The sequence below is a fragment of the Phasianus colchicus genome, chromosome 2, assembly GCF_987193195.1.
Source record: "Phasianus colchicus chromosome 2, bPhaCol1.hap1.1, whole genome shotgun sequence".
NCBI classification, from domain to species: domain Eukaryota; kingdom Metazoa; phylum Chordata; class Aves; order Galliformes; family Phasianidae; genus Phasianus; species Phasianus colchicus.
In genome coordinates this window covers 96,686,884-96,705,004 of record NC_143437.1, presented here as the reverse complement: position 1 = coordinate 96,705,004, position 18,121 = coordinate 96,686,884, and the positions used below count along the sequence as shown (strand labels likewise).

General features: G+C 38.1%; 1 protein-coding gene across 2 annotated transcripts in view; it reads left to right on the top strand.

The window, feature by feature from the left end:
• The first annotated feature begins 263 nt into the window (after positions 1 to 263).
• NOL10 (nucleolar protein 10) overlaps positions 264 to 18,121 on the top strand; it is a 51,181-nt gene continuing 33,323 nt past the window's right edge. The window contains exons 1-12 of one of the 2 annotated variants that reach the window (XM_031611318.2): positions 264 to 528; positions 811 to 856; positions 2,014 to 2,112; positions 2,674 to 2,751; positions 4,509 to 4,546; positions 7,740 to 7,876; positions 8,680 to 8,745; positions 10,213 to 10,273; positions 10,787 to 10,872; positions 11,131 to 11,209; positions 12,518 to 12,667; positions 14,984 to 15,050. In XM_031611318.2, the coding sequence (XP_031467178.2) occupies positions 463 to 528; positions 811 to 856; positions 2,014 to 2,112; positions 2,674 to 2,751; positions 4,509 to 4,546; positions 7,740 to 7,876; positions 8,680 to 8,745; positions 10,213 to 10,273; positions 10,787 to 10,872; positions 11,131 to 11,209; positions 12,518 to 12,667; positions 14,984 to 15,050 (973 nt within the window). In that variant the 5' untranslated portion in view covers positions 264 to 462. Of the gene's footprint in view, positions 529 to 810; positions 857 to 2,013; positions 2,113 to 2,673; positions 2,752 to 2,929; positions 2,977 to 4,508; positions 4,547 to 7,739; positions 7,877 to 8,679; positions 8,746 to 10,212; positions 10,274 to 10,786; positions 10,873 to 11,130; positions 11,210 to 12,517; positions 12,668 to 14,983; positions 15,051 to 18,121 lie in introns of those variants that run through there. The other variant, XM_090136368.1, reaches the window with a different exon arrangement.

The following is an 18,121-nucleotide window of genomic DNA, read 5'->3' as shown; positions in this document are numbered from 1 at the left end:
CTGCTTCAGCAGGGCCCGGGCTGCGTGATCGCCAGAGGTCCCCTCCAACCCTCTAATTCTGTGATCTGTGTTTAAAGCGATGCTACATAGAATTTAAACGCCGTCCTACTTTTTACGTTTGCTGGAAGGATGCTGCCCAACCCGATTCTGCAGTGATTTCCAGGATTTGTGTGGGGCAAGAAAACGAGCCACGTCTGCCCAAGCAGCTCCTTCCTACTCTGTGATTTCAACCCGAGCACCGCCTGAAATAGCATCATACAGCCGCCTTTAAGCGCTAACGTTGCAGAACGCGATTTATCTAACAGCTCTCTCCCGGTGCCCGCCGACACTCAGCGCCGGCCGGCAACGGGAAGCTGACGGAGCCGCACCCGCAGCCCCGCCCGCGCACCGCACTGCTGCCGGGTCGGAGCCCAGCCCGCCTTCCGCTTCCCCTGCGGTCCGGAAGAGGCGTGTGGGCTCGCCATGCAGGTCTCCAGCCTCAACGAGGTGAAGATCTACAGCCTGAGCGCCGGCAGGAGCCTCCCGGAGGTGAGGGGCAGCCCGGGCGGGAGGGAGACTGAGGGGGCGGGCGGGACGCGTGGGCGCCTCCGCAGCTGGCGAGCGTCCGAGAAGAGCTGCTCTGCTTCGTGGGATCACGGGGTGGTTGGGATGGAAGGGACCTCAGAGCTTACTACTGGAATTTTTAATGTAATTAAGAAGGGAGAAGTGATGTTTCAGGCAGAAAAAACTCTTTTCAGATTTGTTAGACTGTAACAGTTCTCTGATTCTGCTCGTGTGCTGTAACGTGAATACTGATGTGTTTCCTTACAGTGGCTCTCAGACAGGAAGAAAAGAGCATTACAGAAGAAAGATGTGGGTGAGTTTTCCCATCGCAGCCCTCAGCAGAATGAGGCTGTACACATCTGATCTGCTAATCCAGAAGTGGTCAGTTTGCTGGCACAAGGAAATTGTGCACACCTTATTTTCATAAATACAAATTTAAAGCTGTAGGTAATGCTAGAAGGCCATACTTTAGTTTCCTATGTAGTGCTGCATGGATAGAACATTGCCAGCATCGTTTTCAGGCATTAAATACTGGGAGATGGTAGATTGTACGCAAGTGTGGTGGATGCATCCAACATATATTTTATGATCAAATCTAGCTATAGACCCCTGTATATTTATTAAGCTCAGCTTAGAGGGCAGTGTTGTGATTTTATCATATCATCATCATAGAATGGCCTGGGTTGAAAAGGACCTCAAAGATCATCGAGTTTCAACCCCCCTGTTATGTGCAGGGTTGTCAACCACCAGACCAGGCTGCCCAGAGCCACATCCAGCTTGGCCTTGAATGCCTCCAGGGATGGGGCATCTACAACCTCCTTGGGCAACCTGTTCTGTGTGTCACCATCCTCTGAGTAAAAAATTCCTCCTAATATCTAACCTAAACCTCCCCTGTTTCAGTTTAAAACCATTCCCCCTTGTCCTATCAGTGTCAACCCATGTAAACAGTTGTTCTCCCTCCTGTTTATATTCCTCCTTCAAGTATTGGAAGGCCACAATGAGGTCTCCCTGGAGCCTTCTCTTGTCCAAGCTAAACAAGCCCAGTTCCCTCAACCTTTCAATTCTACTCTAAATTTGTAATATCAACGGAAATATTTACGTACCATCATGAGCACTGTGTAAAGCAGCCAACTAAAAAATATGCATGGAAGTAACAGTGATGGAATATATTATGCATCTTTGTTGTGTAGAATATATAACCTTTTTGTGAATGCCTGTTATAATTTGTCACATGGTTAGCACCTCGAGACAGGCATCTGTCTGGTGTGGAGATAGCTGGCTTCTCAGTGTTAGTGTACTGCATTGTTCTCCTGGCCTGTGTTAAAGACAAAGATATACCTTAAATATATTCAGTTTTATTCAGTGAACTCAACATACTTTCATAAGAAATCATTACAGTATTGGACTGATAATAATAGTACTAGCTTTACAAATAATTTCTCTTTATGTGTATTTCTTTTTTCTTTGTAGATATCCGTAGAAGAATTGAACTTATTCAAGACTTTGAAATGCCCACAGTTAGCACCAAGATTAAGGTATCAAGAGATGGACAGTATATTATGGCAGTTGGTGAGTTAACTAAGGATCCCTCGGTAGCAGAGGCCAAAAGTACTAATAATGGTTTATCACAGAACATGACAGGTAGAAGATAGAGGGTTTTTTTGTTTTATTTCTTTAATGCAGCATTTGAACATAATCGTGGAAGCCTAGTCTTAAGATGTGATGCAATGAATGTCTTGGAACTTAAGTTGAGAAAAATTTAATTTTCAACTGTATTAGAAGAATACCTGTGTTATCAAAACAACAACTTATTTGTTTTTATAGCGTGTTCATAAACTTGCTTTAAATAACTTCTGAGCATCACCGAGTGTTTTTTCAAAGGATGGAGGATAATGCTGCATTTTCTGTCAAATCCTAACATGAATACTTCAGTTAGCCTTAATGGCACAAGGAGGCTTGGTTTTTCAGACTCACTGGAAGGTATTGTTAAGTTCTGTTACTAAGAGGCCTCTTTATCCATTCACAGAAACATAGTTGTAGTAGGAAATGTATACATAAAACATCGTATTTTTAAAAAATGTGTTAGTGTTATCTTTTTGTTCAGTATTAAAAATCAAATTCTTCTTTCAGGAACTTACAAACCGAGGATCCGCTGTTACGATACTTACCAGTTATCCCAAAAGTTTGAAAGGTGCTTAGATTCTGAAGGTTAGTATAAGCTGTGGCTGTTAGTAGGAGAAATCTTTTGTCTACAGTTCAGGTTGGACTCAAATAGAAATTTGTCTCCCTGTTCTAAGGGGACAGATTATATGTTGGGGGAACAGAAGAATCTAGAATAAAATCTCACCAGTCTCTGTATTTTTCCTTCTTTTTTCTGTAAAGTTCTTACCTCTCTTGGAGCTGTACGAAGACAGTAAGATCTGCTCTGAGCCAGTAAGTGTGGGACTCAGAGAGAGACTTGGCTGAAGGCTGCTGCTCTTTTTGGGGAGTGGTGTGTGTGTGTGAGAGGAAGAGGGGGGGGAGAGAGAGAGAGAGAGAGAGAGAAAGAGAGAGCAGGCAGTTCTTCCTTCTGATCTCTTCCCACTCTGAAGCAGTAATGTAGGAGAGTGCTCTGTGGTTGCTCCATTGCTACTGAAATGAATTCTTTTGTTTTCTCACTGCAGCCCAAGTCAGTTAAAGAGAACTCCTTGATTTGTTTTGTATATTTCCTTATTATTATTATTATTATTATTTTTGGACATAGGTGGTAGCAAAGGAAAAGCCCCAATTTCACATTGTTTGCTAGTATTTTGGAGGGAGATGAGAGCAAGAAGCCATCTAGGCTCTGAGAAAGAGAGAATGTGCTGGAAATTAGACTGAGGGTGGAGGTTTTAGGATCTATAGAGTTGGGGGTTTATTTTGGTTTTGTTCTTAGGAGACTAATGGCAGAAGGCAGAGAGGTGAATGAAACTGAGGGGTTGAGCACAGAAAGCACAGAACAGTGCAATATTGAATCATTAGTGAGAAATGGAACTGGTCTATTTTTGATATGCTATGTTTAAAAAAAAAAAAAAAAGAATGACAGCTACTGAATTAAATCAGGAAAAGGGAAATAGAGCATAGTAGTGTTTTATTATTTGATTCCTTATTATTGCAAGGAATCTTGTATGGTTAGACAGTGCTACAAAGTAGTATAAGGAGGGAGGATCAGGAAGGCTGGAGAAAGAAAGGCGTGGCATGAGAGAGACCCACTTTGAAAGAGCATGAGTCATTGTAATAGTAAATGCTTGCAGTTAATTAGAGCTCAGAGTTAATTTTTTTGAACTGGCTTCTTGCAAGGTTTTAAAAATGTGTTTAACTTGCATTGTATCATAGAGTCACCTTAAATAACCTGCCTTATTTAACTGGAAACAGTTTAGGCGAAGCAGCTTCTCCCTAATGTTCCGAACTCACCTTATTTAAAGCTAATTGGAGTCTCTGCTGAACACCTCAACGTATTGAACAGTAGCCTTTGTGTTTGTGATTATTGGCCCCTCAAAGCTCAATCTCTGGAAGCTGATGCCTTAGGAAGGCTGTATCTGAAGATGTGTGTGTAGTACATTTGATCCCCTGTTATTCTTATCTTTGATGGTTCACCAAAGCTCCGTGGACCACCCACTCACTGGAAAAGCATTTGATCAGACCTTCCTAAATACACGTTTGAGCACCGCATTGAGGAGCGTATCAAGTATACAGGAATGATAAAAAGATTATAAGATGCTTCATAAGTTTCTAAGGTTTTCTTAAGTAACTTATTATTTTGCAAATAATGTCGTCTAATTAAAGATTTTATCATGATGTCTGCATTACACATTGACACCTGTGGGGAATACTTAGATGGCTAAAGGTTAGCATAAGAGTAAATATTATTTTCAGGATTTGTGCCAGTGTTTGCAAATAAATTTGCTTACTTAGTTAACTTAAAATTCTCTTGTTCTCTCCTTTAGTGGTTACATTTGAGATTTTATCAGATGATTACTCAAAGGTATGTTTCATGTTTTCAATGTATAAATGAGAAAATTGTGTAATATGTATATTAAAATACATTTTCATATATAGTAAAGGCAGTCAATCAACAACTTTTGGAACAGATTGTTTTTTATTTAAAAAACAAACAGGATAAACATTTTTTGTACCTTTAAAACATTGTTTTCTTTGCCTCTTTGTACTGTAATTTGCCTTACCACTTGTAAAGTCTTTTGTCTGCAGTAGAGAAATGCTCCAAATAGTCAGCTATCCTGTGATCATATGTGATAAAACATAATTAGTTGTTCTTGCTAGTGTAAGATTTGGTTATAATAGCTGTGACAGTAGCCAACATGCACCTTTTATGAGAAATGGGGTAGCTATAGCTGAATTAGGCTGATTTGCTATAGCAGTGATAACCAAGTATATAAATGAAGCAAAAATTGTGGAGAGAAGTAACATGTTTTGTTTATAACTGCTGTATCTGGAAGAAACAGTTGAGTTGTTACAACTGTGTGCCTTTTTCAGGCTCAATACAATTATTACTCCTAATTCTGTTGAGGGCCCTCAGAAACATGCTCAAAATCTTCTGCATTTTTTCCAGCTGCAGCACTTGGTGTGATAAAAGATGTTACCTGTTCCTATAAACTTTGCTGATTCATCAGAGTATTCAGTCTAAAATGAAATATGGAAATTTAAGCACTTAGTTTTGCTGATTTCATTGGAACACAGCATATTAATAGTGGAATTTTTATTGAGGAATTTTTCCTCAGAGACTTCAGCATTACTGATACAGGTTTGTCTTATGCTTTCAGACACATTTTCTAGCCTTCTAGCTCTAGGTTTTTCAAAGTTTTCCCTTTTATGTTTTCCAATAATGTGTGGACTCAATGGAAGAAGTGAGTGACTGATATAATAGGCTAGACTCCTGCTTCTGGTTGTAAAGACCAAGCAATTATTTGCAAGGCTGAGGAATGTATTCTCATTGTTCGCCCATCTCTGACTGGTCAAGCAAACAATAAGGCTTATGTGTGTTTTGAACTGAAATTGGTACTGTATTGACAACCTTATCTTCAATTGTATTTTCCAAAAACATCCTAAATTATTAGAAAGAAAACTGATTTCAGAAAGTTATAATATTTTAAATGTGACAAAGAGGGAACAGTATTTGAGAAATTGCACTTGAAATGGTTAGAATCATAAAAATATTCCTTACAAGGAGTTTATGTAATATTCCTATCAAGGGTTCATTTCCTGCACGAAATAAGACTAATGCTCTGTTATCACCTCCTAAACAATTCTTCCTTCTTGTCCAGCCTGCCCAAACCTGAAATTTTTGCAGTGAGTTTGACTGTCATTTTTGTAACTGCATTTCAGTTGTAGGCTGCTACTAGATTGTTTCATAGTGTCCTCTTTGCCTAACTAACAAACTGAGATTCATCCAGACTTTTCATCTAGGGCTTGTATTGTATCCCTTATCTGGTTTGGCTTTGTTGATGTTCTCAACATTTCTCTTGAATTGAGAGCCCCTGCACTAGATACAGTGCCTCGTGGGCACTGTGCAAAAAAATGAAAATGTGTCCTCTCCAGTCTGTTCCCACTAACCTTGTAAGGTATCATTTTGAGGCTCATTTGTGTTTTCACAGAGCATGCTGTTCACTTCTGCTCATGTTTGTATCTGTAAAGTCAGTTATGTTTCTGTGCTCTCTCAAGGTTTAGACTTGGATTAAGTTTTAGACTTATGAAGAGTGGTATCTCTTCTACTGTAGTCTTTTCCAAATTGGCAGGTGTTTCCTCTGTTGTCTTTTTTGCCACACACTAGTGGCTATGCTTTTGCTAACCCAAGCTTGTAGTTTTCAGAATTAATTATTACGAAGGAAAAACAAGCATGATTTCCAGTTGAGTTGTATCCTTTTCTAATAAAAGAGGACATAATTGTCTTCAAGTCCCACGTTGTAGATACTTCAGCTTAAGACATAAAATTACTAGAGGTAACATAGTTATTAGCAGAATATCTGCTTGTTTTTGTCAACTACTAGAAAATAAAGTCTTTTTGGAGGTAGTAAAAGAGAAGTCAGCAAACTATATCTTCCTTATTCCTGATAGAAAGTTTCTTGATAGCTTACTGACAGCGAACTAACAAGGTGATATTGATAATTTCAGTTTAATGTGGTTTAATTTTGTGTTCTCGTGATTTCTTTAACTTCTAAACCACACGAAGACATAGAGACTTCAGTATCGTCACTGCAAAATCAGAAAATTCTTGATCTTGTTTGAAACAATGAAGTAAAGAGCTTTCCTTAGTGTAAGCCTCCAATTAAAAACATAAAGAAGTTAAGCATACAAAGGGTTGATTGGGCTGTGTATGAAAAACATCATTGTATAATATCAGCTGTGCAGCTGCATCTGTAATCTTGTATGAAATAGTAATTATATTTATGAAAAGTGATACTTGACTTTCATCTTGGATCTCAAAAGAGTGAGCCCTTGAATAAAAGTTGAAACACTAGAGTTTCTAATACTAGAAAAATGGAAAGTACAGAGAGGACTTAAATAGGCATAAAGTAGTCACCCAGGTCAGTACTTTGTACATACTTCATGTAAAGGGAAAATATGTAAATAAACATGACATTCAAAACAACCACTGTACTTTGTCTTTCCTGAGCTGCTCACTATTAGAGTGGATAGCAACACAGTACAACAGGGGGAAATTTAAGATCTTAGTGATTTACTATTGTGTGAAGATATACAGACTACACACATTCTAAACTAGCACCTTTCTAGTCTAATCTAAAGAGAATTGAGCATTAGAGTGAGTTGTTGACCTGTAATTGTCCATGTCACTTAATTGTTTACCTTCATCATAGAGTGATTTTGGGCCAGAGTGATGCTTAATGCATCCCATAGTATCTGGGCAAGGTTTAAGATACTGCATGAATGTGATGGGAGTGGGAAGAATTCATTTATATGTATATGAGTTTTGCTATATTATTTACTACTATAGATCTAGCTTTCTAGTGATGCCTTATATTCATTTTATCTTTAATAAAGAGATTGCTGTGGCATATGAGAATAAAGAATGAATTCTGTCATTTTAGTAGAAATTATTTAAGTGGATTGTGATAGACCAGTGCGAGCATGGAAAAATCACTGATTGTTTTCTGAGGCAAGTTATCTCTTCTATATTTCAGTTCTTTCCATTTTATTTTCAGATTGTCTTCTTGCAGTGTGACAGATATGTGGAGTTTCATTCACAGCATGGACATTACTACAGGACAAGAATACCAAAATTTGGTAGAGACTTCTCTTATCACTATCCATCATGTGACCTGTACTTTGTAGGAGCAAGGTAGTGTTTGAATGGATTATTTTGTTTTACTTCTGTCAGGAATTTTTTCTAAGAACTAAATGAATGTTAACTGAAAATTTAATAATGCTACTGTATTGGATAAAGCAGGAATTCTTTCCAAGTGGAGACTGCATATGAAGAGTGAAAAATGTGAAAGTCCAAAATTAATTCAGTTTCCTGCATTAAGACTTTTATTCTTTGAGGCACTAGCAAATTTGTGGTCAGCAGTGCAATTCAGTGTACTCTGTTTTAAAAGTGATGAACATCTTAGTAAGGAAAATGAAGTAGCTTTTTGTGGAGACTTTCAGGGTGAAGCTGGAGAAGGTCCTCGACAACCTGAGCTAGCTGTGGTTGTCCATCTTCATTGCAGTTAGACTAGATGGCCTTGGGTGGTCCCTACCAACACTGCGGATTCTGTGAAGCTATTCTATGATGTTTGATGAACATACATATTATCACAGAATGGCCAGGGTTGGAAGGGACCTCAAGGATCATGAATCTCCAACCCCCCTGCCACATTCAGGGCCACCAACTTCCCCATTTAATGCTAGACCAGGCTGCCCAGGGCCCCATCCAACCTGGCCTTGAACACCTCCAAGGACAGGGCATCCACAGCCTCTCTGTGCAGCTGTTCCAGCACCTCACCACTCTCTCTGTAAAGAACTTCTCCCTGACGTCCAACCTAAATCTTCCCTCTCTCAACTTAAAACCATTTCCCCTTGTCCTGCAGTTATCTACCCTTTCAAAGAGTTATCCTTTCTCCAGTGTACAGGAAAGAAGTAATTGTGTTTTTTTCTTTGTAGTTCTGAAGTGTACAGGCTAAATCTGGAACAAGGAAGGTTTCTGAACTCCCTGCAAACTGATGCTTCGTAAGTAACTGTAATACATGATGTCTGTCTTCCATCCACCAGGTGGAACCAAACTACTGTTATGCTCACCATCAGTACCGTATCTGAATACTGCCCAAATACACAGTAAAGTAGAATTGAAAAGCAACATATGCCTAGCTTGAACCTCATTTTATTTAATTTTACATCCTGTCATTCTTTGTAACAGTTTTTATACTTTAAAACATCCACAAAGCAAACTCAATTAAAATTGCTTAATATAGACTATAATATATATATAATAAATATATAACTTTGCCATTGCAACTCAATTTAGCCATCACATAGAGATCTGCCCACAGGGTATGTACTTTCCCAGACATGTCTTTGTCCTTCTACTCTTGGAGTAGCCCAAAGAGTGTTGGGGTTTTTTTTGTTTGTTTGTTTGACTGATTTTTTTTTTTTTTTTTAATATCACCAGCATGTGTTTGATTCTTTCGAAAACCATAGCAATAGCAGGAGCTGGGCTTCTTTTGTGTGGGGAGAGGCAGATGAGAAGAACAGGCTTCTTCTCATCAAAGTCACTGATTGGTGAGCCACAGTGGGTTGGATAGCTTAAGGAGCATAGCAGTATTTGGGTGGACACAACCATAGACACCCAGTAGCAGTGGAGAGGAGGAGGGAAGGAAAATCTTGGAGCAGCAGAGCTGAGTCATGAGTGAAATCTGAATCAGGGAAATGAGAATTGAAAATTTGAAAGCCTGTAAGGCAGGAAAATTGGGTGAATTATAGAGTTATAGGTGGCATTCTTAGAATAGAAGAGGTTGAGATGAGAGGTCTAAGGAGACATATTTCTCTTTTGGAAGAATTGCTGGAGAAGTGCAGCGCTCTGGCTGAGCAGTTAAGAAATGGGGTACTTGGAAGAGGAAAGAGTAGACAGGCTGTTCGTCAGAATATGTTGGAGATGTAAGCTTCCAAACGTGTAATCAGGAAGACCTTCTGATGTAATTGAGTTAAGAATACAGAGGAGCAGAGCAATATGGCAAGGCTGGGTGGTAGGTGGTGGGCTTGGGCAGAAGATTGTAGAATCACTGAGGTTGGAGAGACCCTGAACCCTGTCTCATGCTCAAAGCTTGGCCAGTGCTGAATTCAGATGAGTTTTCCCAGGGGGTTTTGTAAACTCTGAGGATAGAAATTCCAAAGCTTCTTTTGGCAGCCGGTTCCAATGATGAGGTACCCTTAAGGCATAAAAATATTATCCTTACATCCAGTTGGAACCTCACCCATCTCAAGATATCAGCACTGTCTCTGATTTTCTCTGATAGCTCCAAATTCTTGGTAAGCTCCTCTTAAGTATGGGAAGCTGCTATTAGTTGCCATCCACTTACACACCCTCCCCCCACTCACCACTTCTGCTTTTCCAGGCTAAACAACAGTGTATGTGATTACAGAAATCTTTTTAGTTACATTATTCTGGAGTCATTAAACTTGTTCTTTTTTCTGTTTTAGAGAGAATAATGTTTGTGACATCAATCCTGTACACTACTTATTTGCTACAGGGACAGCTGAGGTAAATGTTTGCATTCCTTCTATGAAAAGGGCAGCAGTGTTTGTATCTCTTTTGTATTAGTTTGCATGAGGATAAGAAGGAATCATGACAGGAACTTAAGTAATTAATTTGATCTTGTTTGCTGTATTAAGTATAGATTTGTTAAACAGGAAGACTTAGAGTGGAGTGCAGGTACAATTTCTGAAATATCTTGCTTGCTGAGATACATGAGATTTTGCAAATGAGAGAAAATAGTGTTATCTTGCCTGAGAATGTAACTATCAGTTGAAATTAGCAGGCCTGTGTGCCCACTTAATCTTGAGAAATCTAGTGTTAACCATTTTGATTCAGAGCACGTTTGTTTTAAATACACATGAAATGTGTGGAGCTTGTATGCCTTTATTAGTACAACTCTTGTGGTAGGAAATTAGATTTATAACTCGTAGATAAAAGAATTCATAATTTTATTTAAAGACTTTCACTGTATCTGATATTTGTTGCATAAGCTTAAAATATATTTTCTAAACTCTTTAGGGTAAAGTGGAATGCTGGGATCCTAGAACAAGAAATCGAGTTGGGCTGCTGGATTGTGCTTTAAGCAGTGTGACAGCAGACACAGAGTGAGTAAAGGCTATCTAAGGCCATTTTTCTGGTGGTTTTTCTTTGTTTTGAAAAGTTCTGCTTCTAAAAACAGTTCCCACTTGGCATTACAGTGCCCACTGCCATCTCATTGCTAGTGTAAGAAGGTTTTCTTAGTTATAAAGTAACTCTTTATGTGTGCTATGCCTGAATAATTTATGCTGTTATTTTAGCTATTTTTAACATTTTTTGCATCATTTAGAGAGAGAACATCTAACATTAAGAATTGTGCTTTGCAGGGTGGATTGTTTGCCATCTATTTCAGCGCTGAAATTTGATGGAGCTTTGAATATGGCTGTTGGAACATCTACTGGGCAGGTAGTCTTAACTTCTTCTACAACACTTCTTAGAAGATCCTCTTGGCAGTTGTCAGTCCAGGTCTATAGTATACTGAGTGCACTTAATGTAATACACAATAATATAAGTATTTCTAAGACTGACATGTATGGAGCAGTAACAGTCACTCTTAAGCTGCAAATTGATTTGTAAAATGATCCTGTTCTTCAGAATACTGAGGAGTTTATTAATATCATCACAACCTCCAATCTGCATACTATAAAAGTTCAATCCTTCTGGTTTTCTTAAGACTTAAGAATCAGTTATGTGAGGAAGTTACTTCTTTTTGAGACTGTCAGTACTGTGTCGGTGCAATACATACGCTCTACCTTATTTTGATTGCAGCTAAACAAGCAGAAGTGATTGCCTATCAACTAATGTGTTGGGATTTTTTTGTCCTATCCTATGAAGCGTCATTTTGATTCATTTATTCGTTGTTTCCATGCTAGTTGTCAAGTAGAGTGTGAAGAAATTTTGGTCTGCCTTTAGTGATCCTTTAATGGGTTAAGAAATCTACTTTTTGGAGACACTTATACATACAAGAATTGTGCTTGTAATGATGCTGTTATATTTGTCATGCAAGCTTTACTGGAGATATATTTATAATCTGAGCTAAACTATTTTTCCCTCAAATTATTAGTATTCATACATATGAGAAATGTAAAGTTTTTCAGAGATTCCATTGGAATTTTTTTAGATTAAAAAATGCATATTTCTGGAAGACAGCCTGTACTCAGCATTTCTCTAAAAAATAATTGTGCTCCCTGTTGTTTTTCTGAGTGAAAGGGATACTCACTGAATCTGAAGGTTTCTGGGAAGGAATCTGAAGATATAAACCTTCTAAATAAGAATTGAGAACTACTGGTGATTGGTGGATGGTTGGACTGGGTGATCCTGTGGGTCTTTTCCAACCTTGGTAATTCTATGATTCTGTGAATAGTACAAGAATGTGAAAGTGCAATATTAGTGATTTAAAACTGCTGAGAGTGCTTTGAAAATGTTTCATTTTTTCAATTTTAATTTCAATAGAAATGAAAAACACTTTAGAAGGATAGTAGACTCTTGAATGCAAATTTAAATTTTCCAATTAAACTAAAACATTTTGTGGTTAAAATATGTTGTCAGAATAAAATGGGCTTACTTAATTATTTTCAGAACTTGAGAGGATTTCTTTATGGAAAACAAACAGAAAAAAAATCTCAAGTTGATTTAAATCTTTAATGAAGACCTAGTTTGACTACCTCTTAACCTTAAAATATTGAAAAATTGATCTGTCTTTTATTCCTCAAGGTTTTATTGTATGACCTTCGGTCTGCTAACCCACTGATAGTCAAAGATCACCAGTATGGCCTGCCTATTAAGTCAATTCAGTTTCAGCATCAGTTGGATTTAATAATTTCTGCAGATTCTAGAATCATAAAGATGTGGAACAAAGATACAGTAAGTGCTTTTCTGTTGCTGCATTTGTATCATTTCCTGTTTGTTTTTTTTTTTAATCTAACGTGCAATTTGAGTAATAAAGTTGAAATTCAAAGTAGGAAGTTGGGTTTTTAATGTATTTTAATTTACATAGCATTTTCCTTGTCTGGCTAAGCAACCCTGCATCTGGGAAGGTATTCAATAGCCTGTCAGGTATAAAAGTACAGTCTTGGTGGGTTTTTTTTGGTTTTTTTTTTTTAGTCTGTTTGTGTATGTCTGCTGATGATGCTTTTTTCAGTAGAAGGATTTGAACACAAAAAGTGGTATCTTAGCCATTGCCTTGGTGTGTGTATTTCTCTAAGTGGACTATGAACATCCATCCAGTATGGAGAAAAATTAGTCATTCCATTTCTCTGCTTGAAGGACTGCTAGCTTCAAATGTAGATCAGTTAGTTTATGAAGTATTAAAATCAAGTGCTTCTTACTTTTACAGGAACTTACAGGGATTTTGAGGCAGATACTATGCCAAGATCCAAGTAACAGTGTGCATTATGCTGTATTAATGGATTATGTCGTAAGAGACAACATCTTTATCCCTGTCTTTTGCACCTGTAGGCAAAGTTGCAATCTAATTACTGTAAGACTTTCTTTTGTTACATTATGCAATTTTTTTTCTTGTCTTTCCATCGACGCAACTTGTACAAAATACATTATCCTCCAGATTCACTCTAATTCTACTGTAACTTGGTTTGGTCAAAGAGGCTATCTTTAGTCATTGTATTCCTTCTAAAAAACTTGCTCCATGCTGTATCTGTGATTTTTTTGGCTTCATAATGAAACATATCAAGAACAGTTACAGTAGTTTAGAGGCACTTATTTTTCTAACTATTTCAGGCAGCCATTTTTCTATTGTTGTATTTCTTCATGAACTTTCAACAGCCCTTTTTTTTTTTTTTTTTCTATTATTGCAAGCAATTTTTTTAAGCTCTTCAGTTACTTTTTATTGTTTAAAAAGGCAAATAATTTACTGGCTATTATTTAAAACATCTGCAATGGCCCCTCTCCATTTTTCCTAGGTATAGAGATTTTCCTCACTGAGAATTTAACAGTGCAAGGTTTGTCAGGTGGGCTCTGCAGTGGGAAAAGGGAGGGTTTCTTAGCGCTGGAAGGCAAAGATAGCTTTGGATGCTTTCCTAGAGTGTGTTCCAGCTGGCTCCACCTCTCCCAGATGTTGGTTCCTGACTATCTCTGGCTGGGAACCAACTGCAGAGGCAGACTGTGGGGTGGAGAGCATATGGCTTTGATACCAGAATAGCCCCATGCTGAGACGTGCCTTGGGGTGGGGAGCGTGAGGCTTTTGTCTGCTAAGATTGGGGTGGGGGAGGACTCTTATTAATCATCGGGGAGAGACCAGGGATGGGTGGGGTACCAGCATATAACTGGGTGGGAAAGGAAGGGCCCGGAAAGGTAGGTGGGATTGCTGCAGGGAAAGAGAAAAGAGGAATAGGATGAAAATTTGCTCTGTTCCTGTCGCTCATTTAGAACCATGTAGGCATGTACTCTCATGCTTTGTATTCTGTGGCCCAGTTCGTAGACACACTTCTTCAACTGGCTGTCTTGTGTCTTGGCTTACAAGAGCACCTGTATTTTGTCTGGATTTTTCAGACTCTGTTCCAGTTCTTAGTTTTTGAAAATCTTGTTTCCTGCTTTTACCGTTTTCTTAAATAACTTCATTACTGTGCTGAACTACATACCAGTGGATGCTTTTAATATTTTTATTTTGTGCTTAGACCTCTTTAATACTGAGTTTGTAACTTACAAACAAAGTGCCAAGCCATATTTCATTCTAAGTTGACGTGGGCAGGCTGGAGGTACCAAACTGCACAATCAAATTCCACTCCCAATCCATCATTTCAGATAATACACTTAGCAAAATGAGAAGGTTTAAGATTACCACATTCAGACTTGAACAAAGTGTGGCAATGTGCCAGGAACTTGTGGCCCTCATCCTCTTTTTGCATAAAGTAAAATGAAGTGAAACTGATGTATCTTTTCAGCACAGAACTGTGAACCAAGAAATCAGGAGTGCCACTGTACATTGCGGTGTCCTCAGTAACCTGTAGGCTACTGTAGACCTGATCAGAGACAGAATACAATACTGAGTTTTTATGTTATGTTCAGATACTTTTGTAACGTTTTATTGTTCTGCAAACTCTGTGCTATTTTTACTCCATCATCATTAGCTTCTATAATGGCTAGTAATGATCTTTTAGATTTACTGTGTTTAACTGTACTGTTTGGAATTCTTTGTAATATGTTATCTTCCTTCAATTACAGGGGAAGATATTTACTTCAATGGAGCCAGAATATGATATCAATGATGTCTGTCTTTATCCAAATTCTGGTATGTTAGCTGTATTTATGATTTATTTTATTCAAAAAGGAAAGTGTGTGTTAGTCCATAATGTTGCTTTTTTTTTTTCATTTAAGTGATGCAAATTAGGTCTACTTTCCTCCTTATTACGCAGCTAGGAAAAATGGTTACTTGCTAGTTAATGTCATTGTTTGCTCTGCATCTGCATTAAATCAAAGGCTCTCAGCAGTTAGAATCTGCTCTGCTTTCAACTGAGTGACTGACTTCTTTTGCCTTTTCAAGTATCTTAAATATCTCATAAGAGAAAGAACTTTGTCCTTTTGTCTAAGCTAAGCTCCAGATAAGTCAGAGTGTACTTTCTAGAGCTGGGAAAAAAACTTTTCAACAAGTTTACAAATTTTTACAAATGTTTACCGCTATTTAATCTTTCCTGTTTTTAAGTATGGTACTCACTGGGTCCTTCTTAAGAAAGAATATTTTTGTTTTTAAGCACAGCAGAGTCTACAGGTTTGCATGCTTTTTGTGACTTCTCAGATTTGGTGCGTCTTATAACATTGTGTTTCAAGGTCAGAAAAACGGCCACATTTAACCTGTTTCCAGATTCCAATTCATGGGAGAAAAAAATATTTTACAGAATGGTGGTTATATGTGCACATGTGCTTTAGATAGATTGCAACTGACCTTAGTTTTTCCCATAGTTGCTTAGTTCTTAACTAGTGCATGATATACTCTTTCTGTTTAGAAAGCAGCACTGGAAAAGATGAAAGAAACATCATGGTCTGTAGGATGGCAGAGGACAAAGTTCTTGATTGGAGAATGCCTGTGTTGCAAACTCTGCTATTATCTTAATTTTAGAGAGGTAGCAGTGAACACAGAGCAACTTGGATTTTGAATCATACTAACTGCTCGATTCAAGATTGTAGATAAGTGAGTTTGAGATTTCTAACGAGTTAAAACTTATCTTGTCTTTTCTGCCAACTTCAGTTAAGAATTTTTTTTTTTTTTTTTTAAGATGAACACTTGCATATTGAGCTTTGCTGAGACAGCAGGCATTTTTGACTTTATGCAGTAAAACACTATAAGATCTGCAGGATCCTGCTAATGCAAGTATTAGCTCACTGTTTTAATGCTCAGGATTCTGCCTCTCTGAAACAGAGTGGTCTTCCAGTGCTAGCAATTGGACTCCAAGTGCTAAAGAGGATAGCAAAATTTAGGATGCCTGACGTTAGTTCACCGATATTTAGAGTTTAAAGTATGAACATTTGAAGGAAGTACTTCCAGTCATATTAGTGCTGCAGTTCTGGAAAGCCAGGAGAGGCAGTGACATGTAAATGCCAATATGGCTATAGCTTGGTGATGTCATTGGGTCCCAGCACTCCCAGGGCACACCTGGACATTCAGGAGCTGGCATGGTACAGGAAATCCCAAGACCTTTGCCCGGCCTGTGCTCTTGGACTTAACTTGAAGTGACTGCTGAGAAAATCCATACTTTAACTCTTATCTTCTCTCATTCACTTAAAAAAGCTTTACTGTTTGCTGTCATGTGAAACAAAACACTTTTTCCTTATTTTATCTCACTGACATGGGCCAAAACTCAGAATTTCTCTCATGAGAAACTCACAGGTTTTGTTTCAAACTGGAAGAGAACAGTATCAGAAATGTCATGAAGGAGAAATCATTGAATCTACTTCTAGAAGGCTTTTCTTTTGAGAAAATTGATGCCTAGTATTTCTAGAGGTTTACTTCTACCTTTTTCTATTTGTAATTTTATTGTACTACTGGCAGTTTTCAAGCTGTGTTTTAGACTGTGGAAGGTAGCAACAATTTCAATCATTCCAAATTTTTTTTCACAAGCAGAAACTGTAGGAACTTTTTCTAAAACTGCTTCTCCCATTTACTACTGCTTCACATTCACATTTTCATTCCTTTAGATCAGTGATACCATATAATTGATCACTAAGGACAGTCAGTGTCCTTTCTAAGGACGGTCTTAAAAAACTACTCCTGTGAAAGAAGAGTTCTCTTTTACTTCCCTTTTGAAGTGATCAAAGCAGACTGCTGTGTAGCTCGATTGGGTGTGGTCCTTCTTATAAAAATTGGTTAGAACTAACAAGCTGAAATGATGAAAGTGCACATAGACATCTTTCATGGAGTTGTTCCTTTTTTTTTTTTTTAATTTTATTTCTGTATTTCCCCCTTAGTACACGCCCTTGTACTCTTCTGAAGACAGTTTCCCGCCTTTAATTATTAGTGGAAGACTCTCAAAGAGGAGTTCTTCCCTTTACTGTCATCTTTGAAGCACCTGCGGAATTAATTTCTGTCGTTTTATCTCTGGTGATTCATAGTCAGTGGAGAAATGCTTTGCCTCCTGTAGTAGCAGCAAGCATGCTGATATACCAAGGGAGCACATCACCTGTGAAAAATATACCATGAATCTTGCTTTTTCCTTCAGTTGCCTGCAACTCTTTCCAGATTTGGTGTTAAGCCTCAGTTTGCTGACTGAGCTTTCACAAATGTCTCGCTCTGCCAGGAAAGCAAGCCCCCTTTTTTTCTGATATTAAGAGTCCAGCTGCATTGTGTGTTTTTAATAAAAGGATTAGGTAGGAAGGATTACTCCACCCATGTTAATTGTGTTCCTGTAGTTGGGTGTAAATTATATTTCTGCCCTCCGGGTGTGTGGTAACTGCCCCACTTATTCAAAGTCTCAGTAGCATGTGTTACTTCAAGATCACAGTGTTATCTAACTCGATTGCTCTTTTGTTCTTCATGCTCTGTCTTCATGTATTACATAGTGATCAGCTATGTTGGAAAGTCAAAACTGAAATAAACAACAAGTATACACCAAATGTCCTTACTGCATTCCTATCTAGAGCAAACTTGGGGATATTTCTCATTTTTAATGTATCTGTATTCCTGTGACAGTTGCGAATTTTTCGTGGATTTTAATATTTTTACAAAGTGTTTGCAACCCTTATTTGCAGCATGCCTTAGGAAAATTCATTGAGATTTCAGATTTTGCTCTCCCCACCAGACTAATACCACTTTGATTTGAAGTGACAGTATCCTGTCTCTCCTGCTGACAATCTCCTGTTGATTTCCCA